We start from the raw sequence: 24072 nt of genomic DNA on the forward strand, positions 1-24072 counted from the left end.
GACGTCCACACTCGACTGAAAGCCACATCGACTATCTATCTCTCATCCCCTCGTGGAATGGTTAGCACTAATCTGAGCGTAGATATCTGATCTACGTATAGCTACGGTACCGAGCCCTTGAACTGAACTAAACTAACATCCTGGTTATGATAACATATAATACATGATCATATGTATAACATCATTACGGCCTCGCGCTGAAAATATAATACTTACGGCCTCGTGCCGAAATCATACATAAATACGGCCTCATGCCGATATCATAAATATGGCCTCGTGTCGATAACATAAATACGGCCTCGTTTTGATAACATAAATACGGTCTCATGCCGATAACATAAATACATGGCCTCGCGCCAAAAACGTTTCAGGTATATACATTCTGAAAATAATTCATTTATCATACATTCGTCAAAATGATCGTAACATAACATATTTTTTCATAATACCTGAAATCATACTTTGTTCATAAAAAATCTTTCATATCATAATATGTTCACATAAAATAATATTTATGCCACACATGCACTATATAAAATCATACTTCTTATTCTAAAATCGTAATTCTCTAGTATCTCATACATACATATATGATAGTAGTATTTCCCAAACGTAAATTTCATCTATAATATACAAGTATAACATTTGCTTTTCTAAAAATAAATTTACTCATAATTAATAATAAATTGCGTGGAAAATAACTGTTTTAGTTTATTTCCTTACCTAGCTACTGAGAAAGCCCCCAAAATATCCTAGGCTAACCCTCATATGATTTCTAGATCAATACCCTGAAATTCAAAACTCCCAATATTAATCATCAGTATTTTCATGTGTACATTAATTTCTATAACTACCATAAAGTCTAATTTGATTTAAAAAGCCTTACCTCAACCCAGGGATGATTTCCAACTTTGTTTTCTCAACTATCCGCTCCGGCAAACTCGTAGAGAACTCTGCCAGGAGCGTCGTGGTAGCCTCAAATCTTCGATTCGGTGACTAGCGGAGCCAAAATGGAAGAGAGAGAGTGAGAGGGCCGAAGAGGAGAGAGAGAGTGGAGAGGAAGCTTGGAAATGAAATAAAAATCGGATTTTTACATATATATAGACGGGGGATTTCATCGACAAGCCCGTCCTTCGTCGACGAAATTCAGTCAGCTTGCATCCCCTCTCGGTATTTCTTTGTCGATGAAACCCTGTGTTCGTCAACGAAATTCTTTAAGCCTTCGTCGACGAAACTCTGTGTTTGTCGACCAATCCTGGCAATTTCTTAAATTATTTTTATCCCCCAAATGCAATGTCGTCGACGAACTCCTTCTGTTTCTATTTCTATTTCCCTCTTTTTTTATTATTTAAATTCCATTATTATTTGGGTTGTCACATAAACCCACATAAAAAAAAACTCTTACTGAATAATCAAAATAAACTTCAAGAGTTTTATAGAAATTCTCTCAAGAATAAGCAATTTAGAATACGAAGAGAGACTGCGAGAGAATGAAAATAAAACCACTGACATAATTAGCATATGCTTGTTCTCTAATGTTCTTAAAACTTAGGAGGACATTAATATAAAGTTTTGATGAAAACTACTTGTTTTTTGCTCATGAAAACCTTTTGACTTGTCAGTTTGAATGGTCGACCGCCTCTAACCTTTGCTTGTGCTGGTCAATCGTCCCTTGGAACTGGTAGACCACCTTTGACACAGGCTGGGGTTCGGTCTACCCTTTTTTTTTTTTTCCAAATTATCGATTTAAGCCCTTACGTGTTGTGCCTTATATTTTCTTACAAATTTAAAAATTTAAAAACATTATAATTGAGAGAAAAATAATACAAATAAATGCTATTAAAGTATTTAATTTATTTTCTCAATTCTTCAACTTTTCATCAACTTTAATTTTGTAGGATACAATTTATTAGTCAACAATAGTTTGTTATCATCAAAACCAGGTTAATGGAACCTTAGAGTTAACATTTTCTACATATTAAACTATTATATATACAAAATTTCAACAATAAATAAATAAAAATTCCATGTGAATATAGTAAAAATAAAATAAAAATCAGCAATTTTCTTTTCAGGTATGATAAAATCATAAAAATTATTCAAAATTATTTCAACATTTCAACTTTGTTATGTAATATATTTGTTTGGGAGAGCTAAAAAAGTGAGTTTTAAAATAAAAACAATCATAATTAATTTTGAATTTCATTATAACATTTTGAAAAACATATATAATTTTTGCATTCTTTTATTAATTAAGTATAATTCCTATAGGTAAAAAAAAAGGAAGGGACGACTTAAATGATTTGCGTAATAGTAGTATAAATCAAATATAACTAAGGAGGGGTGAACTAGTTTTTGCGCATATGGATTTGGAATGAGATAATGAGTAAAGATTTTAATAGTCCTGAATTTGTTAGAGAAAGTTGTTCATGATTGTATAAATTGGTGAAAAAAGATTATGTAACTGGTCTTAAGGTTTGGTTTGTTATTATTGTTGTTGGTGTTCGATTTATGTTTTTAATTATTATTTAATTTAAATACAAAAAGAAGCATGCATTCAATTGAAAATTTAATTTATCTAATTTTTGAATATAAATTAAACAAATTATTAATTATTAATTATTTTTTACTTTAATTTTTAATTTATGTTTTCATATTTTCCAACAATAATACCAAAGAATCCTAAAAGAAAAAAAAAAATACCTTGCATTTCAAAGCATTAATTGGAAATTTAAATTTAAATTTATATAAATTTTAAATATATACAATACAAAATATATTAAATTTACTCAAATTTAAATTTAACACCAAACCTATACGTACTTTCGGTTTTATTCAATCCATTTTCGGACGTCCACCTCTACCTATTTTAGACAACGGCCCGACTTTACTGGTTTCGGGCTAAAACCCTACTCCTTCTAAACCCTCCCTCTCTCGGGTCTCCACTGAGTATACCGAAGGCTGCCTATTCTTCCTCTGCCCTCTGCCCTCTGCCCTCTGCCTCTCTCTCTCTCTCTCTCTCTCTCTCTCTCTCTCTCTCTCTCTCTCTCTCTCTCTGTGCGCCCGCGGGCGTGAGTTTTGGAGCCATGAACAGGGTAGTTGCAGCCTTTGCTTCTTCGGTCAGGTACCCACAATTTGTGATATCACTTTCATTCCGCTAGCAAATTCAGAATTTATCCACTGATCAGTAGTTTTGGTTAAATTTCAGGACCTCTAATTCCAAGAAACTCGTAAGAATTCATTCTCTCTTACTCTCAGAGACTCGCACGTACACACGGTCACCTCAGACGCAGACATTCGTATCACATTTCATTTCATCATTTCATTTTGCCAAAAAAATTTCTTTTGTTTTTGTTATGATTCCCGAGGAGCCGTGGAAAGCAAATGAAGATGTGATTTTTATCATTTAGTTTTATTCTGATTTCGAAACAACTGAATCTAATTTCTGAATAAATCCAAGTAGTAGCATTAGGCTCATCAAGCTGACAGTTTTGTTTTCCAATTCTCATGGAAAATCTAATTTCTGAATATTCTGAAATCATTTTTTTTTAAATCATGCATTTCCTTTGCAATTTAAACGAGCATTTGTCGTTCCTGCCAAATTGTCATTGATGTAAGTTATATTATGACTTGATGTATGTTATATTATGATTCCTCTCGGTTCAATTTATATTCTGGTTTGCATGATTAAATGGCCTCAATCAGAGGACTTGGGGGTTTGTTTGCGTTTTACCTTCTTCCTTGGTATTGCAGTGGGTTATTTGATTGGATACGGATTCATTTTATGTGTTAAACTTCTTTTGATTTGAAGATATGCAGTAGGATCATATGTAGTAGAAATTATGTTGCCAAGGACATCAACTTTGGAATTGGGGCCCGGGCAGCCATGCTTCAGGGTGTTAATGAGCTTGCAGAAGCTGTAAAAGTCACGATGGGGCCTAAGGTAGTATACGTTGTTCCATTAAGAACTAATGGAAATAATCTTTTACAATCTACATAAATGTTTGTTGAAACACATGCACACATGCAGAAATATGTGGATGGTTTGAGAGTCAATATGGGAATCTTGAAGCCCGTTTTAAATTTAATGTCTCCTCATTTTGTTAATTTGTATAAATATTTGTATGATTGCATTTTCATGAATGAAGCCATACTAGGGAATGGCAACCATGCACCCTGATCATAATGAAAATATGAGATGGCTGTATTTCAAGAATACAATTGATTTATGCCATCAACTATGGTGGTAGCTTTAATTTATGCCAATGGACGTGTTATGGGTGATGGATTTATAGTTTTAAGCACAATTCAAAAAAACAATGCAGCAATTTAAATTCTATCAAGCATGCCTTGACTTAGATCTTTTATAACAGTTTATATATTTGATAACATAAAAATGCATCAATCAGTGCACAAAGCTTCCATGCCATATTGAGGGTTTGGAGAGGCCTGGGAGGGCACGACATACACAGTCTTAATTCCAGAAGGGGAGAGGCTGTTTCCATGACTTGAACTGTGGTCTGCTGGTTTCTCGTGAACAATTTACAAATGCTCATTTTGAGCTCATACAATAGATTTATGTGCTGCAAATTGCAATGAATTGACTAGTAAACATCTTTATTGTTAAGAAGTTCTGAAAACTTACCATAAATGAAAGGAAAACTTAAAGGGTAAGATGGTGACTTCCGGAGTAGTCCAATAATTGTTGTATGGTTTCAAGTTATTTATTCTAAAGTTTTAGTGGAAAATGAAGGAATTAGGAAATGTTCTCTAAGAAGTATGAGCTGGTTTTCTGTTTGTAGGTTCCAAATTGATATTTTATTCATATATTAGAGTTTTAAGCAACTACCATCCCCAAAATTTACACTCAATAAACCAAAATGAGAAAGAATAGTGATTGTGGTTTATTCTTCTCTATCTTTGATCAATTCAGGGTCGCAACGTAATTATTGAGAAAAGTCATGGCAATCCCAAGGTCACAAAGGATGGTGTTACTGTTGCCAAAAGCATCAAATTCAAGGAAAAAGAAAAAAATATTGGTGCTGATCTTGTAAAGCAGGTTGCTCGTGCTACTAATTCTGCTGCTGGAGATGGTAATTTTTAATTGTTGTGCCTTGGTTGTAGTCATGTTATATTTGACACTTCTGTAAGTTAACTTAAGGCGTCATTTGTCTAATGTAATGCACTGCTGCTATTAGAAGGCATTCATATTGCATGTCACACAAGTTACATTGTGAGAGATTAGAAGTCCTGAGTGGTTGTGGACTTGGTACTATATGGAAGGAGCTTCTGCTTTTATTGCATATCATGTTTAAAATCTTATCTAGAGTTTTAGTGATTTACATTATCAAATTTGTGTTTCTTATATTCATTAATTTGTGAATGGTTTTGATAGTATATTTAATGATGTCCGTACAAATTCACTATATCTTTAAATGAGAATTTTATTTGCGATTCAAAGTTTGACGTTTTTATGTTCAAGGAGCTCCTTAATAGGCTTAGTTTGACATGTTTGATATTTGCATGCATAACTAGCTTGTAATAGTTGTTTTTTTTGTCATTTTCAGAGCATATTATCTTCACATTTTCTGGATATGTGTGAGTTGAAGGTAGTTGGTACAACAATTTTTGTTGGTTTTATCTATTGAAGCAGCAAATTTTTCCCCCCTTTTTGGGTTTCTACCTGTCTAAAACTGACCTAACCCATACGTCTTCTGTTTGAATCTAAATTAGGAATTTCTCAAACCAACGAAGTCAAGTTGGTTGGGAATTTTAGCCCAACTTGACCCAACCCGGCCTGTGTATGGTCCTAGGTTTCTTTTTGTTATTTTCATTGGAATTATTGGGTCAGTATATATACTGTGGATTGTGGAAGATGAAATATTTTTATCATGTGACCATGACGTCATGAACTTTATCATATAAATGTTGTTTTCTTGATGCATCTGTGAAGCCATCTTTGAGTCCTCATCACTGAAGAGGGTTTACTTGTATGGTTTAGGTACAACTTGTGCAACTGTCCTGACTCAGGCAATAATCACTGAAGGCTGCAAGTCAGTAGCTGCTGGAGCAAATGTAATGGATTTGCGTAGTGGTATTAATATGGCAGTTGATGCTGTTATCTCTGAGTTGAAGAGCAGAGCAGTTATGATAAGTACGCCTGAAGAAATTACACAGGTATTGGGGCTTCCTAGAGACACTTGAAACTTGTTTGGTTTTGATTGCATTTAGCGGGAGACAGATTTTAAGGAATTCAGAAATCTTCCAGTACTACGATTTTTGGAGCTAAAAAAAAAGATTAATACTTTGTCCAAAAGCAATTCTGTACTCCCAATAAAATCATATGATTTACTTTAAAACTAATGGCAACACAATGCCTGGAACAATGGGAGTTTTCTGGTAGCATATTGTAAATCTCTTTATGATAAATAATATAATTGGCCTTCTTCTCATTGTTAATTATACATGCTGTACATGAATGCATTTCTTCTCATTTTATACTTTTCTTATTGACAATTATGAAGTAGGTTGCCACAATCTCTGCAAATGGCGAACATGAAATTGGAGAATTGATAGCAAGAGCAATGGAGAAAGTTGGAAAGGAAGGAGTCATTACTGTTGCTGTGAGCAATCTTATTACTTGTATTCTGATAATATTATGGTTAGCAGATTTAGCAGAAGTTGATGTGGCTCATGATTGATCAAGCTTGGAAACTTTACAGGATGGAAACACTTTGGACAATGAATTGGAAGTGGTGGAAGGAATGAAGCTAGGGAGGGGTTATATATCTCCTTATTTTATTACAGATGGGAAGGCCCAAAAATGTGTTAGTTTTCAGATCTAGATTGCTCTTATTATTAGTTGTTCTTCTTGAAATGATGAATAGCTTATTCCATTATGCCAAAAGTGGGCCTCATTATGAAGCTTGCGGGCATGTGCTGACCAATTCTTGTGACTCTTTCTCTTTCTCTCTCTCTCTCTCTAAAATTATTATTTTAATGATACGTTTTAGAAGGCTCAATCGGGGCTCGCCTTAAGATGAGGCATTCCCAAAAATCCCAAAAAATTCAACAAATTATATGCTAAGGCTTATGCAATTGTGCAAAAGGCATGCCTTTGTGTCTTTTTAGCTGAGTCTCACATATTTTGAGTGCGTTAATTTCTAGTTAGATTTGGGTAAATTATAACCACATATTATATCTAAAAACTGCCAAGTCTTGAACCTCAACCTGTCCAATATAATTGTGAGTTTCATCTTCTAAGTTGAGCTTTGTAATGTTATGAGTATCTCTTGGCATGATTTACTTATTGAATTTAAGTTAGTCTTCTTAGAATGGCTAACAAGTAATTTACAAATTCTATTTGTCTTTTAAAAATTTGTTTTGCTAATTTTCTTCTATTTTAAAAAAGTATATGTAATTTATTTACTTATTTTTATCCAAAAAATAAATATCTGGTTACACCTGAAGATTTACTCGTTGCCTCATAAGGGGTTGAAACTTGAAATGCCTTGTCTAAGCCTTCTCTTTCAAAACATTGATCTTTGTAGTTTTTTTTCTGCAGTAGATGGGGTTGCAAATTTCAACTTATTTCTTTATGTGATTGGATTACCTTACACATGTACACAGGTTTCAACTTGAATAATTTCTTAAAATGGGCATTTCAACCTTCGTGATGTGAGAAAGTGTAATTTGGATTTTGACAGGAGCTGGAGAATCCCCTTATCCTTATCCATGATAAGAAAATTTCAGACATGAACTCACTAGTGAAAATATTGGAGTTGGCTGTACAGGTATCACTTTTCTTGAGGAATTTCTTTCCATGTAAGACACGTATAGAATTACTGAATAAACTTGCAAACCTTTTCCTGGTGATTAATGGTGCATAAATAAACAGAAAAATAGAGCGCTTCTAATAGTGGCTGAGGATTTGGAGAGTGATGTGCTAGCAATGCTTGTTCTCAACAAACACCGAGCTGGGGTTAAGGTAATTGATTGATTTCTTTCTTTATAGGCACTTTCTTGGGTTTAGCAGTTAGTAAATCACAAAATATAGAATTTTAAAAAAATGGATTCAGAGGCATTCAATTACTATATTGATAATTCTGTCTTACATTAGCTGAGAGAATATTTTAACTTTTTGAATGTTTTTTATTTTGGTTTTATTTAAATTGATAATTAATTTTTTTTTTTTTTAAAAATTCCATTACAATTATTAGTTATAGGGCATGTATAAGCTTATATACATCCTTACACCTTTGCATGTTCTTGTATTAAGAAAAATAAATAAAAAAAATATTTTTTGTAATTCCGACAGACTAACATATTCCATTATATATAAAGAAAAAGAAATTGATAAAATCCCTTTCCAAAACATTATGGTATTGGTGGTTATTAGTTTTGGGGGTATTTTTATCAGGGTACCTATGTTTGGTTTACACAGAGAGTCACTCACATTTTGTTGTAGTTATGTGCCATGTAATTTGTGCTATTTCTTGTTTGTTAACATTAACTTCAGGTTTGTGCCATTAAAGCTCCTGGTTTTGGTGAAAGCAGAAGAGCAAATTTGGATGATCTTGCTATTCTTACTGGAGGAGAGGTGAATAAGTGTTGATATGTCAGATTGATATTGATATAGATACAACATTTATAAGCTTAGGATATTACATTTTTGTATTTTGTGTGCAGGTTATCTCTGAAGATCGTGGTTTGAGCCTTGACAAAGTCCATGTTGGAATTCTTGGTGCTGCCAAAAATGTTTGTATATTTATGTGATCACAAGTTTTTGGCTTTTCTGCGAACCCTTTTGGACAAAACTCAGCCTTTTTGTAACAGGTCACCATCTCAGTTGATGACACTATTATTTTACATGGTGGTGGAGACAGGAAGCTGATTGAAGAAAGGTGTGAGCAGGTATGCTAGCAGCTTTTCATTATTTTCAGTAGAAGTCCAAGCTCAACTTGAAACAGATGTTTTTATTATCTGATTTATAAATACACTGTTTTTCTGGAGGTGTTCTCAAGTGAGAAAGTATTCAGGAACCAGGATCCACTTCATCATCATATATACATCATGGCAAAACATTGTGCTGTAATGACACAAAGCTTAAATGTACAACTCACACAAGACTGGTTAAGAAGTGTTAGTTTTCTAATTTGTGAGAAGGCCAGTGTTAGGGATCTAGGAACAACAATCACACACAAGTAAAAATTAACACGCAAAATAAGAACACCAAATTTAACGTGGTTTGGTCTAATTTGATCTACGTCCACGGAGCACACCCAATTTCACTATAACTTGGGAGAAAATACAAGAAGAGGAGACACTACTCAACTCAACCCTTTTCTCACACCTTTCTCTCTCTCACCTTCAGCACAATTACTCTCACACTCACTCACATCACATTCACGCACACACTTCTCATTATATAGTTGAATGGGATGGATAGTAAAGGAAGGTATTTTAATGGGATTCAATGGGATGGATTAGCACATTGACATTCTCACTCCAGCGCATCAAAGCTGGCTCCTCCAGAGCTTATCCTCATCCGCAGCTCATCAAGTCTCATCAACATTCTCCGTTTCCATTTTTGCTTAACAATCTCCCACTTAGAGATAGAAACACTATCTCAACTAGTATATAGATAAATGATGTGCTTAAATTTGTTTTCAAGCATAAAGATCAACTGAAGTTGAGCACAACTTCAGCTTCTCTATAGTCACCGCCTTTGTCAACATGTCTATTGGATTCCTGCTACCTTAGATTTTTTCAAGTGTCAACACGCCGTCCTCTAACAGAGATCTGACGAAATGATAAAGAAGTCCAATGTGTTTGGTTTTGGAAGAAAATGCAGAGTTCTTTTCCAGATGTATCGCACTCTGACTGTCGCTGTGCAAAACATTTCTCTCCTGCTTTATTCCGAGCTCTGTCAACAAACCTTGAAGCCAAATCATCTTTTTACTAAATTCTTGTCATTGCTACGTACTCAGCTTCTGTTGTGGATAGGACAACAATCTTCTGTATCTGTGACATCCAATTAACAACTATTGTGCCAATAGTGAACACATATTCGATGGTGCTTCTGCGATGATCAATTTCACCAGCAAAATTGGCATCAACATACCCTTGAATTTTCAAGTCTCTTTTGCCGAAACATAGACACTTATTGATAGTTCCACGTAGTTATCTCAAGATCCACTACATTACTTCCCAGTGAGTCTTCTAAGGATTTTACATGAACCTGCTAACAGCTCTCGCTGCCTGACCAATGTCTGGTCTGATACCAACCATGACATACATGAGACTTCCAATGACTGAGGCGTGAGGTACCTTAGCCATGAAGTCCTTCTCTTCATCTGTCTAGAGAGCCTGATCCTTGGAGAGGCGGAAGTAACCGGCTAATGGTGTATTTACCATTTTGGCGCTACTCATGTTGAATCTCCGTAAAACACGACTAATATGCCCTGACTGAGATAACCGCAACGTTTCTTGTTGCTTTTCTCTCTAGATCCGCATCCCAAGTATCTGCTTTGTTGAACCCAAGTTCTTCATGTCAAACACTCTGACATTTGCTGCTTCAATTTCCTGATCTCTTCTATATGTGGTCCTGCGATTAACATGTCATTGACATATAGCAGCTGGATTGATAACTCTTGAAGTAGCAACAGTGGTTGATATTGCACTTGTGAAAATCTTTCCTGTGCATAAAGCTGTTAAATTTTCTATACCATTGCCTAGGATCTTGTTTGAGACCATACAAGCTCTTCTTCAATCTGCACACAAAATCCCTTTTACCTTTTATTGAGAATCCTTTTAGTTGTTGCATGTAAATCTCCTCATCAAGATCACTGTGAAGAAATGCCCTCTTCACATCCAACTGCTTTAGATGTAGGCCCATTGAGGCAACAATGCTCAAGATTGATCTGATCGTTGTTAACTTCACAATTGGTGCAAAGATGTCGGTGTAGTCAATTCCTTTCTTTTGCTTAAAGCCTTTGACTACCAACCGAGCTTTGTACCTCCTGGATTCATCATGCTCCTCTTTGATTCTGTACACCCACTTGTTGTGAAGAGTCTTCTTACTTTTGGGTAACTTAGCTAGTTCCCACGTTTTGTTGGAGGTGAGGGACTTCATCTCGTCCTTCATCGCAAGCTCTCACTTGCTCGAATCTCCTGACTGACATGCTTTATCATAGCATTCGGGTTCTCCTCCATCTATAAGAAGTAAATAATTCATATATCTCTTATTTGGTACATTCAGCTAAGAAGATCTCCTAAACTCTAGAGCTGAAGTAGGAGGCAGTGGTGCGACGATTTGCTCCACAGGTTCTTGCGCTTGAGGATTCTCGCCGTTTTGCTGTTGTGTCTCCTCCGCCTGAGGATTCTCAGTGTTTCGCTATCGTGTCTCGACACTTTCTAGGACATCATCCAAGTCTACATAGGTTGTTTCATTCTGAATTGGTTATGTGGGTTCTGTTGTGTGTGTGTCTTTGTATATCACATTTTCATTGAAGATCACGTCTTTGCTTCTAATCACCTTCTTTTTTTCATCGTCCCAAATGCGATACCCATACTCATCTTCACTGTAACCAACGAAGGTGCATTTTCGAGACTTTGGATCAAGCTTGTTTTTGACATGATCACTAATATGCACATATGCAACGTAACCAAAAAATTCCAAATGTGAAAGTCGTACATCTTTTCCACTCCATACTTCTTCTGGTAGATTGTGGTCCAATGGTACTAATGGACTCCTATTAATCAAGTATGTTGCTATGTTGACTGCTTCTGCTCAGAACTGCTTTGGTAAGCTTGATTGTATATGCATGCTTCTGGATCTTTCAGTCAACGATCCGTTCATCCGCTCGGCTATGTCGTTGTGTTGGGACATACCCGGCACAGTTCTTTCCATCCTGATATCATGCTCATAGTAGAATTTCTTGAACTTGGTGTCTTCATACTCACCACTGTTGTCGGTTCTCAACTTCTTGTTTTTTAAGCCAGTTTTATTTTTAACCATTGCTTTCCAAATCTTGAAAGCATCAAAGACATCTGATTTATGTTTCAGAAAGTAAACCCATACCTTTCGAGAATGATCGTCAATAAATGTCACGAAGTAATTCCTTCCACTTGTAGATGAGATGGTTGTCAGTCTCCATACATCTGAATGGACTAGTTCAAGTCCCTCATTCTTTGGGGTACTGGTGTATGTCTGGAAACTGACATTCTTTTTTTTTGAGTATGCAATCCTCGCACATGTTAATCTCTACTGATCGTAAATCACTCAACTTTTTCTTTGAGTGCATCACCTTGAGTCCCTTTTCACTCATGTGATCGAGTCGTTGATGCCAAATGTTGTTATTGTTATTTCCTGTAGCAACTGAAATAGACATATAGACATTAGAAGTCACATAAAGTGTTCTACTTTTCTTACCTCATGCAATCGTTAGTGCACCCTTTGAAATTTTCCATTCATCGCCAATGAATATTGTGGTGTATCCCTCATTTGCCAATTATCCAACTGAGATCAAGTTCTTTCTCAGGTCTGGAATAAATCTGACATCCTTTAGCTTCAATACGGACTCCTTCATCTTGGTCTTCATAATTCCTTTGCCGGCTATGTCGCAAATCATTGCCAAAGTATACCTTACCGAAGTCACCTGGTGTATACTTCTCTAGGCATTCTCTATTGCAAGTGGCATGAAATGAGGCTCCAGAGTCTACGACCCCAGACTACTTCTTGCTCTCCAAAGAGCATATTAACATATCACCTTTTCCTGAAACGACATTTACTTCTATCTTCGTCTCATATTCTTTCCTTGGACCTTTGCATTGGTTTCTGTAATGATTGGTCTTTCCACAGTTCCAGCACTCAATGTTCTTTGTGCCCTGGGACCTTTGGGATTTTTGGATCTGGACCGCTTGGACCTAGATCTGCTGTAATTGTTTGATCGTCCATGCCCGCTTTCTTTCCATGAATCTCTCAATCAGCTTTTCACGTTTAAGGCTGAATTTGAAGAGGAAGCATTGTTTGACTGCATCTTGATCTCTTCCGTGAAAATCATGCTGATGACCTCGTCATACTTCAGCATTGATTTTCTTGCAGATCTTTGAGCTCTTTTCTTTCGACATCTCGATCGCCTATCCAAAGATATTATCAGCTCAAACGGATAGCACGGTTGGATTCGGAACGGCCGAAAACCTTAGAAATGGTTCAAGTCGTTCGAAAAATAGACCTGAAATGGTTCCAAAAATCTGGTCAAACATCGTTAAACTTAACGGAATATACTCCCTTTTAACGGAATATGCTGACGACGTTATTGCTGACATGGCACGATGGGTCCCAGTTGCTGATGTGGCATTGTGGGCCTCATTGTTGACGTGGCGGCTGATGTGGCAACTGATTGGACTGACAGCTGCTGACGTGGTGCGTGAGGTGGCCAGCTGCCTGGGCTGCTGACGTGGTTTGACACGGCGCTGACGAGGCTTGCTGACGTGGACATGCTGATGTCATGTTGACGACAGTTCTGCAGCAGACGCGTGAGGGCCGTGGGCTTGCCGACCCGTGAGATCACGTGCTGTCTATTGGGAGGCATGTGAAAGCGCGTGGCGACGACGGAGGATTGCCAGAGGCATGTGTGGGCGCGCGCGGGCTCGTGGGACCTCCGTTCAAGCTCCGGTTTGCACCGTTTGCTTCATCTCGTTGAGAGTAACATGTTGGTGGGCTCAAAACTCAGTTTTGAGATACTTTGTAGAGGCTCTGATCTGGTGATTTTGCTCTGATCTGGCTTTGATACTTGTTAGGGATCTAGGAACAACAATCACACAAGTAAAAATGAACACGCAAAATAAGAACACCAGATTTAACGTGGTTTGGTCTAATTTGACCTACGTCCACAGAGCACACCCAATTTCACTATAACTTGGGAGAAAATACAAGAGGAGACACCACTCAACTCAACCCTTTCCTCACACCTTTCTCTCTCATGCCTTCAGCACAATTACTCTCACACTCACATCACATTCACGCACACACTTCTCATTATATAGTTGAATGGGATGGATAGAAAAGGAAGGTATTTTAATGGGATTCAACGGGATGGATTAGCGCATCAAAACTGGCTCCTCCGCAACTCACCTCATCTGCAGCTCATCTATATTCTCTGTTTCCATTTTAGCTTAACAGCCAGTGGTTCTGAGCAACAAGGGTCCAAGTGTCAGTGCAAAAGACTGCTTATTGCAGGAGTGAGGAAGGTGGATGGAGGGTGATTCTCGAATTTGAACCTATAGTGCACTGGCTTAAGGTGGAAGGAAAAAATTGTTCTCTTTGTATGAATGTGTAGCACTAATCGAATCCAAATAAAGGTTAAAGATCTTTATAATCCTATGCTGAATTACGCGAGTTAATAGTGCAAGGAAGTCTATCATGAAGGTTTAACTGATACACTGAAAAGATTTGGGACTGCACATCATTAAACCACAAAAGAAACACTATCCTTGGAAAACAATTGCGTGCATGTCTCCTACAACTTGTACAAAGTGTTTTTTACTTGTTAATAAAATACTGATGGTTCCATCATGAGGAAAAAAATGTTTTGTTTATTTATGATTTGTGTACATAGCAGTAATGAGTTCCCACATATTTATTAGAAACTTTTTATTTAAGAACTCATGCAGTTATGCCTTTTTCTGAATTGCACGATTCAATGTATATGGTTATCGCATCATAAAGCTTCATATATCAAACTAGATTGTTAAATACATATTTAATCCCCAAGGAAAAGAAATGGAACAATATGACAAGTGTTAGCTCAATCATAAGCGCGGCAGTTACCATGGATATGGTCATGGGTTTGACCTTCATCCACCCTGACTCGTATACCAAAAATAAATTAAAAAAAGAAAAGAAAAAAGAAATGAATCAAGAACAAAAAAGGGTATATTTGATGGGAGAAACTGACAATGTATAATCTCTTAACAGCTCAGGACATCGATGGAGACTAGTGCTGCCACGTTTGACAAGGAAAAAGCACAGGAGCGTTTGTCAAAGCTATCTGGTGGTGTTGCTGTTTTCAAGGTCTGTCCTTTACCTCACTGAATTCCTGCGGTTGCATGCACTGTTTTGCTCATCATTTTCTCATAGGTTGGAGGTGCTAGTGAAGCAGAAGTTGGAGAAAGGAAAGATAGGGTCACAGATGCTTTGAATGCCACAAGAGCAGCTGTGGAAGAGGGTATTGTTCCAGGTAAACTTGTTTTTCTTTTAAGGTTAAATAGATTAACGAATCAGTAACTGCAGTTACATATTTATTGTTTATATCATAATTGTTTCTTACAGGTGGTGGTGTTTCTCTGCTTTATGCTGCAAAAGTTCTGGAGAACCTTCAAACTTCAAATGATGACCAGAAAAGAGGAGTCCAAATAATTCAGGATGCTCTTAAGGCATGTCAGTTGTAACCTGGTCTTTTAATCAGAAAGTTTCGTTAGCTTTTCTTTAATTATTTATTGACAATTGATATTGTTTTGTTGTAGGCTCCCACATTCACTATAGTTTCAAATGCTGGTGTGGATGGTGCTTTAGTCCTTAGCAAACTGTTGGAACAAGATGATAATAGTTTGGGTTATGATGCCGCCAAAGGTTTGTCCCTTTAGATGCTACTACATTGATTATACTTTTCCTGCGCTAGTCTGGATTGCCTCATGAGTTACAAATAGAAATAGTTTTCTTACACTTGGTGGCTGAGTTGGCATTTTAGAGCTCCACATGTTTGCTTCTTCATGCTCGACACATGTTGTGAGTTCCATTTGAAACTTTTCATTGATTGGCTGAAAACACATTAGGCGAACAAATATGAGTTACTTCAGTTTCTGTTTGAGCATTTATTTTATATTAATCTATTCTGTTTTCAATGAGTTGTTGTGATCCAAGAGCAATAAAGCGCAAATAAAGTTAAAAGGAACTGAATTTTCCCAATAAGCTGCTAAAATGTTGGGGAAACATGTTTGAATCATGTCTGTTCAAATTTTCCTTTGATTTGATGGAGGGGAATGGCTGGACAAGCTTTATTTTCTCTAGTAGCACCAAATCACCATTACAAGTCTCGTTTATTTTTGTATGCACTATAAAGCATGTTGTCTGTGTGTGTATGAGGTTTGTATATGTGTTGTATTTTAAAAGTATGGAAACAAATGACAGATATCATGGCATCATAAATGACTGATTTTGAGTGTTTGCAATTGTGATGTTTGTGATTAACCAGGTGCATATGTTGACATGGTGAAAGCTGGAATTATAGACCCTCTTAAGGTTGTTAGAACAGCCTTGGTAGATGCTGCAAGGTGAAGATCATAATCATTTTACATTAGAGTTGTTCCGTAAGTTCTCTGTTCAACGTACTAAAACCCTGGTGATGTTGATTGCAGTGTCTCATTGCTATTGACAACGACAGAGGCAGCCGTTGTGGAATGCCCAGGTGAGAAAAATCCAGCTGCTAACCGCGTGCCGGATATGGATGATTTATACTGATTTTGAGTGAATGAAGTCATTTTTGAGTTTGGGGCAGGCTTTGCTGGAGAGGAAACATACCGATGTTTTTATTCCTTATTGGGTTGTTGTTCTTTGCGAGAGTTGTTACAATGTGCATTTGGGAAAGTCATATTTTGATTCACATTTACGATTGTTATAAAAGAAATATTGTTATTTTTAGCTGGGAACGAAATGATGTGTTTTGATGCACAAACTGATGCCATTTTATTTCAAATACATGAGCAGACTGTTGAGATTGAATTTTGTTTTTTCAAAGTATTTTGGTACACTTGTTTCTGTAAAAACCTGGGGGTTTTAGATGGTTGCATTTCATCCCGTCCTGTGGAGAGTGCCCTGAAAGTTGAAACTTGACCACTAGAATGTCTTGAAATACAATATTTAATTTGATGTCCAAAAGTATGCCATTTTTCTGTTTCCTTATATATATATATATATATATATATATTTGTACTCCATTTATTTTTACAGATGAAACAATGCCTTGGTAATTTTTTAAAAAAATTAATATAAATAAAGATTAAGGACCAAAATGCCAAATTAGTCTCGCCATGCACTTTCCATACCGATGAGCTATTTATTTTAAAAGAAAAAAGATTTCTTAACTTGTAGATTAATTATAATTTAAAATTTTAAAGAATATAAAAATGATAGTTTATTTTTCAGTTTCTTCAAAAAAAAAAATAATAGAAAACAACTTTTATTATTTTTAAAAATAAATCAATGTTTTTATAAATATTTACAAATAAAAAACAGAAAACCAAAACACTTTCCTATGACAAAGCAGACCCAAGGTCACGTATAATTTCAAATGTCTAGCATTACTATAAAGGAACTACTAAGAATTTCAGAATGAAAATTTGATTGTGTACACACCCATCATAAGTGTGATTTTAACGCAATACTAGACGTAAAAATAGGATTTTCTTGGCGCCAGGGACAGGACCAAAGCTTAATGCTTCATGGTTCTTCCCGGCGCTTCTCTTTCCCCTCCCATCTCCACCAGCCCCATCTTTCCTTCGCACGATTTTTCTGCTGTTGGATCACTCCTCGTCTCCACCATCAAATCAATGCCACATCACCCCAATTCTCCATCACTACTCGCAATGAAGTTCTCGACTTCTTCGCTGACCTTCTTCAACAATGCGCCACCCTTCAACACTCTAAACAGATTCATGCCCAAATCATCCTCACATATGCGCACCGGTCTGCGTTCTTGGCTGCCCGTCTCCAGTCAATCTATGCCCGTTTTGGGTTTCTTGCTGAGGCCAGAAGAGTATTTGAAACCACCCCATTCGAGTGTGCCTCAAACCTGCTTCTGTGGAACTCAATCCTAAGAGCTAATGTGTCCCATGGAGACTATCAAGAATGTCTTAGGCTTTATGTTAGGATGCGGAAACTTGGGCTCGAGGCTGATGGGTTTACTTTCCCTCTGGTAATTAGGGCCTGTGCTTTGATGGGCTGTTATAATTTGTGCAAGATTGTTCATGGTCATGTCATACTGATGGGTTTTCAATCTCATCTTCATGCCGTGAATGAATTGATGGGCATGTATGGGAAGCTCGGGCGAATGGACTTTGCACGCCAACTATTTGATAAAATGGCTTGTAGAAGCTATATTTCCTGGAATACTATGTTTTCTGGATTTGCGCTTAACTATGATTATGATAGTGCTATTAAAATGTTTCAACGAATGGAGTCAGAAGGGTTGGAGCCGAACCTTGTGACATGGACTTCTTTGTTGTCGAGTCATGCCCGTTGTGGTCGCCAGGAAGAAACTATGGAGTTGTATGGAATGATGAGGATGAGAGGAATTGGGGCCACAGCTGAAGCTCTTGCCGTTGTACTATCTGTTTGTGCTGATTCAGATTTCTTTGAAAAGGGTAAGGTGATTCATGGATATGTTATAAAGGCAGGTTTTGAAGATTATTCATTTGTAAAGAACTCGCTTGTATGTGTTTATGGGAAACATGGGCATGTAACAGATGCAAAAAATCTGTTTTTGGAAATGGAAACCAAGAGTTTAGTCAGTTGTAATGCTTTGATAGCATCCTACGCAGAGTCTGGATTCTGTGATGAGGCTTTTGCAATATTTTCACAACTGGATAATTGGGATACATATCCCAAAGTGAGACCGAATGTGATAAGTTGGAGTGCTGTTATAGGTGGCTTTGCTTCCAAGGGGCGAGGAGAGGAGTCCCTACAACTCTTCCGGAAAATGCAGATTGCTAAAGTAGCGGCCAATTGTGTAACCATTTCAACTGTTCTATCTGTTTGTGCAGAGTTGTCGGCATGCAATCTTGGTAGGGAAATTCATGCTCATGTAGTCAGAGCTTTGATGGATGGTAACAGTTTGGTTGGTAATGGATTGATTAACATGTACACAAAATGTGGAAGTTTCAAGGCAGGATGTTTGGTGTTTGAAAATTTTGAGGATAAGGATTTAATTTCATGGAATTCAATGATTGCAGGGTATGGGATGCATGGATTTGGTGAAAAATCTTTAGGAACTTTCAATCAAATGATTGAAGCTGGAGTGAAACCAGATGGCGTCACTTTTGTTGCTGTTCTTTCTGCTTGTAGTCATGCAGGGCTTGTTGCTGAAGGTCGTAAAGTTTTTAATCAGATGATTAGAGATTTTAGGATTGAACCACAGTTGGAGCACTATGCTTGCATGGTTGATCTTCTTGGTCGAGCCGGATTTCTGCAAGAAGCCAGTGAAATGGTGAAAAGCATGCCAATGGAGCCCAATGCCTGTGTATGGGGAGCTCTTCTCAACTCTTGTAGAATGTATAAAAATACAGAAGTTGCTGAAAGAACTGCCTCTCATATATTCAGTCTCAACTCAGAGATGACTGGGAGCTACATGCTGCTGTCTAACATTTATGCTGCATGTGGGAGGTGGGAAGATTCTGCTAGGGTAAGAATCTCGGCAAAGACAAAGGGTTTAAAGAAAATTCCTGGGCAGAGTTGGATTGAGGTCAAGAAGAAGGTTTATATTTTCTCCTCTGGGAAAACAATGCATGTGGATTTGGAGGAAGTTTATGGGATCCTTGAGGAATTGGCACTTCAAATGGAGATAGAAGGCTATACACCCAACATAAGCTTTGCTTGCCAAGATGATGATGAGACTGATATGATTTGGGAACAATGACCTGTTAACCATTGCTTTTGAACTTGTTAATATGTCCCCGAATATGCTGCTGCAGGGTCACGAAAAATCTTCCTGTCTGCAGGGTTTGCCATAACTGGACTGAGTTCTCCATAACTGGACTCAATTCTTCTAAATGGTGATGGGAAGCAAAGTTATTAGAGAAATGCATCATGTCTATTTTGTGGATAGGTGGTGTTTTTGCAAATATTGTTTTCTCTAATGTTAATTTTGGGCATTCTCAAAGCAATACTGATTGGATAAGAGAACTAGTTAATGGCAGTTGATCCATCAGACTAAAGTTCAAAGAAATCAACTATATTTTCCCCCTGGAGATGGACCCTTGATGATGCATTATATTTTTACTTCAGGCACTTTGATATTTTGAGCTCGTCTTAGTTTCAGATCTCTGTATTGCGTTTAGTCTTTCACTGTCCTTTTGCAATACACAATCATGTTCTGCAGTTTCAGCATTTTCGATGAGGACCAAGTTCATTGTGCATTCTTGGTGGATCTGGTCTAGTTGCTTGGACTCTTAGGGGCTGCCTGGTCTTGAAGGAGACTTTTGCGCTGGCAGTGTTATATGGGCAAAGGTTTACCATCTACTTGTACCAGATTAAAGTGATATATGTACTTATTATTCTCAGCAAAGAAATGGGAGAAAAAGAAAGGGAAATGCTTAGAAGTGCTCCGTTTATCATTCCAAAAGCCCAATAGAGGAGGATAATTTGGGAAACACAACTGTTATATTCCGGGAACAGCAACATCAAGGGTTGTTACGCTGCCATGTGTGAGTTCTACCCTCATTGCACATGTCAATGGTTTGACCATCCTCGTATTTATGGCTGAAACGAAAAAAGAATGAGAACCCATGGCCTAAAATCTCAATACCCTAGATTTTTGAAGTTTTTCAGATGCCCCCTTCCAAACTGAAAAAAATAAGCAAAAAGAAACCCTTCCAACCAGGGGACAGAGAAAATGAGCTATGTAAACTTGAGTTGATGTGGCACTGAACATCCACAAGTATGCCATTTGCCATGTGAAAACAACAGTAGCTTGAGATGGTGCACTAGTTTAAACTGCAATATAAGTTGTTACATAGTCAATTAGCCCAAATCCCATAGTTGTATACCCTAAGCTTGCAATTATTCTTTTTTTTTTTTTTTTTCTATCCTACTCTGTATTTGGTCATTCATGCAATCGTACCACTGTTACTCTCTTTCTAGTGACTAATTTATGGCTGATCAGCTTCTCGTGCACATATATTATATGCTTACTAGGCTTGTGATGGGGCTTGTGATGTATAGTCATTTTGGTAGGCATGGAAGAAAAACACAAGAAGAAAAAATCAAGAAGATGCAACTATATACAACGATAGATGGAAACAAAATTGATCTTGTAGTAGACTGAACATGGTTGCATTTCCAGTCTTCTACAAAAATATGCATAGTTGTACTTTCTCAACTGTTACAATTTGTGTGGCTAAACATGAAACAAGTTTGCCGCTCCTTATCGATCGTGATCCTGAGCATCACGGGCAAGGTCATTCTCTTCTTTTATTATGCCTGTCTCACTGCAAGTTCAAGTTAAAAGTATATCAGCCTCAGTTGGATATCAGAGAGAAAATGTGTATATGGTGATATTTTTGCATCAATTCCTTATTTTCTCTTTAATCAATATCTAATGAACTATGTTTTTTTTTTTTTTTCTCATTTGCTCGCCAGTTTTTTTTTGTTCTTTTTCCATGTATATTTGGTCCGTTTGGATCCAAGATTTTAGTTAGAAAAAGGAAAGAAAATGAAAATCAGGAGGAAAGTCATTTTTCATTATATTTTCTTTTTATATTAAATTATATTAAAAATAAAAGTTTATTTTTATATGATTAAAAATTGAGATTAAATATTAATAATATGTAAAATTAAAATTTTGTTTCATTGTATTTTATTTTTATATTAAATTATATTAAAAATAAAAGTTTGTTTTTATATGATTAAAAATTGAGATTAAATATTAATAATATGTAAAATTAAAATTTTGTTTGTGAATTGGGTATATTTTTTTGCTTTTAATCAAACATAAAAACGTGAATTCTTTGATATTTTCTCTTCATTTCCTTAATATATTTTCAAGTTTTAAATGGGACTTTATATGTTTGAAAATAGAGAATTTAAAATTGAACGAAATAAAGCATAAAATCATATTAAGTTTTAGATAGAAAAATCAGTTTTTCTTTCTTTTTCTGTTTTCGGAGCTCATTGATTTAATTTGGCCTTAACTTCGATCTTATAAATTGTTGAACTCATTACGACTATTGCATTCATAACGTAGGTACGCACCTTGCTGGATCAACTATATTCTTGCCTTTATCTTCTCTCTGAAACGTGACATCATTATTATTAGTACTCCTCTCTCCGCCGCAGGAAATCTCGGCAAGCGGTGGCGCTGCGTTCGCATGATCATCAGCACAATGCAACGAGCTCGATGACGAGGACGGCATGATGGGCGGCGCCGTAACAACCGAATCCTGCATGAGCCATGAACTCAGATTCTGCAAATGATGCTTATAATCGTGCTGATCAAACCCCTCCTGCTCCCGCTTTTCCATTCCATCATTCTCAACATCAATCACCAGCTGCTCATTATTATTATGGGCGGCGGCGGCGGCGGCAGCCTGGGCTCGGAAGTGGTTGAGGTATTGGAGGACGAGGCGGAGCTCGGCGGTGGCGAGTTGGATGCGGTGGTGGAGGTTATGGACGATTTGGAGGCAGCCGCCGACAGGGTCGGCGGCCCGGGCGTCAGACTGGTACATGATGGTGCGCATGGCGATTCGGCGGTCGGGGAGGGACATGTGGCGGATGATCTTGATGATGTTGCTGACGCCGAAGAGGCGGTGGGCGTTGAGGAACTCCTGGTGCCGGTAGTGCGGGAAGAACGGCGCCAGCATGCAGTCCGGAACGCACTTGCGCCGCTGATGTTTGCAGGCGGCGCACGCTTGTGGCGGCGGCTGTGGACCGAAGTGAGTGTTGTTGGTATTAAGGACGTCGTCGTCGTCATCGTCTTCATCATCGTCGTCGGTAATGCTACTGTTAAGGTTGTTGTTGGTGGTTTTCATGCTGGCCATGGCTATGAGTGGATTGAGATTTGTGTGAGAGAGAGATGGGGGGTGTGCGTCTCCGGCGGGGGTGCAATCTCGCTCGTCTTTCTTTTTTCGCTGCGAGGAAATGGGAGATGGAGAGAAAATGGGAGTGGGGAAATTCAACACGCGCGCGCGCTCGCACACACTCATTCTTGAAAGAGAGAGAGAGAGAGAGAGAGAGAGAGAGAGAGAGGAGAGAGAGAGAGAACCCTAACTGTAACCGTGGGCAGTTGGGATATTTGCGGGTATCTTTGCATATGGACTTTCTTTTTCTTTTTATTTATTTTAATTTTTTGGTGGCTGGCCTTGAAAAATATTAGGACAAGAAAAATGTTTAGTGAGGCTAGCCATGACACCGCCTCATGCTCATGTAAACTTTTTTGCATAAAGTGTAACTTTCACTTGGGATAGACAAATTATAATCATATTTTAGGAGAAGAAATAAAAATCACGGCGTAGAAGAGAAATAAAAGAGGAATACACGAGAGAAAAGAGATGTTGCCCTAGCATAGGCTCAGGTGGTAAGGATGGGCAATAGACGGCCTCGAACAAAGGTGAAGTCTGGAGTTCGAACCCTGCTGCTTGCAGCGCACATTCGCGATTTACCTCCTATGTATTGGTCGAGGGCACAGCTGGCGCAGGCGTGGGATTAACCTGGAACGTAAGATCAGGACACACAGTGAAATCCAAAAAAGAAAAAGAGAATAGAGATGTAAAAATGAGAATATAGAAGAAAAGAGATTGAAGACAAAAAAAAAGGAAAAAAAGCAAATTATCAAGAAAGAGTCAAAGAGAACAGTGAGAAAGGAAGAAGATGAATTTGCAAAGTGGGAACAAAGATGCTATTACTGTAAACATATATATATATATATATATATATATTGGAAATAAACTCGATTGCATTTTTTTTTAAGTGCATTGAATAGGTTATGCATGCATCAAGATTTCAAATAGTATAATAATAAACAGTGACAATGCATCAATGTTTTGTGTATGTAATGAAAATTGATCAATTAACATAATAGTTATCACCTCATGTCTGAGGTACTTGTATTGGTCCTCGCTAATTCTAGTGTCGAATATATCCCTCATCCATTACCTACTTATTAATGGCATATGAATCATCAAAGAGATGGCTCAGGAGTCACAAGTTTCCTTTTGGAATCGTCACTCATGAAAGAAACTGATATGCTCAAAATAACCCAATCAATAAGAGGGAGTCAACACCTAGCCCGCACTCCCCAA

The 24072-nt window shown here is 37.3% G+C and overlaps 3 protein-coding genes across 3 annotated transcripts; 2 read left to right on the top strand and 1 right to left on the bottom strand.

Moving 5' to 3' along the window:
• The first annotated feature begins 2897 nt into the window (after nucleotides 1-2897).
• Nucleotides 2898-16783, top strand: LOC131164923 (chaperonin CPN60-like 2, mitochondrial). The gene is made up of 18 exons (XM_058122476.1): nucleotides 2898-3124; nucleotides 3209-3230; nucleotides 3812-3943; nucleotides 4934-5093; nucleotides 6002-6177; nucleotides 6528-6623; nucleotides 6723-6827; nucleotides 7707-7793; nucleotides 7898-7987; nucleotides 8519-8599; nucleotides 8689-8757; nucleotides 8836-8913; nucleotides 14981-15076; nucleotides 15143-15242; nucleotides 15335-15438; nucleotides 15529-15634; nucleotides 16257-16335; nucleotides 16420-16783. The coding sequence occupies exons 1-18, from the start codon at nucleotides 3087-3089 to the stop codon at nucleotides 16520-16522; spliced, it is 1722 nt and encodes a 573-aa protein (XP_057978459.1). The 5' UTR covers nucleotides 2898-3086; the 3' UTR covers nucleotides 16523-16783.
• A 618-nt stretch (nucleotides 16784-17401) lies between these two features.
• LOC131164922 (putative pentatricopeptide repeat-containing protein At1g17630) lies at nucleotides 17402-20910 on the top strand. Its single transcript, XM_058122475.1, has one exon. The coding sequence runs from the start codon at nucleotides 17496-17498 to the stop codon at nucleotides 19692-19694; it is 2199 nt and encodes a 732-aa protein (XP_057978458.1). The 5' UTR covers nucleotides 17402-17495; the 3' UTR covers nucleotides 19695-20910.
• Nucleotides 20458-22812, bottom strand: LOC131163538 (LOB domain-containing protein 7-like). The gene is made up of 2 exons (XM_058120132.1): nucleotides 22028-22812; nucleotides 20458-20536 (listed from the first exon to the last, which is right to left on the bottom strand). The coding sequence occupies exons 1-2, from the start codon at nucleotides 22810-22812 to the stop codon at nucleotides 20458-20460; spliced, it is 864 nt and encodes a 287-aa protein (XP_057976115.1).
• Nucleotides 22813-24072: the final 1260 nt, after the last annotated feature.

This window comes from Malania oleifera, chromosome 9 (genome assembly GCF_029873635.1).
Source record: "Malania oleifera isolate guangnan ecotype guangnan chromosome 9, ASM2987363v1, whole genome shotgun sequence".
Classification (NCBI taxonomy): domain Eukaryota; kingdom Viridiplantae; phylum Streptophyta; class Magnoliopsida; order Santalales; family Ximeniaceae; genus Malania; species Malania oleifera.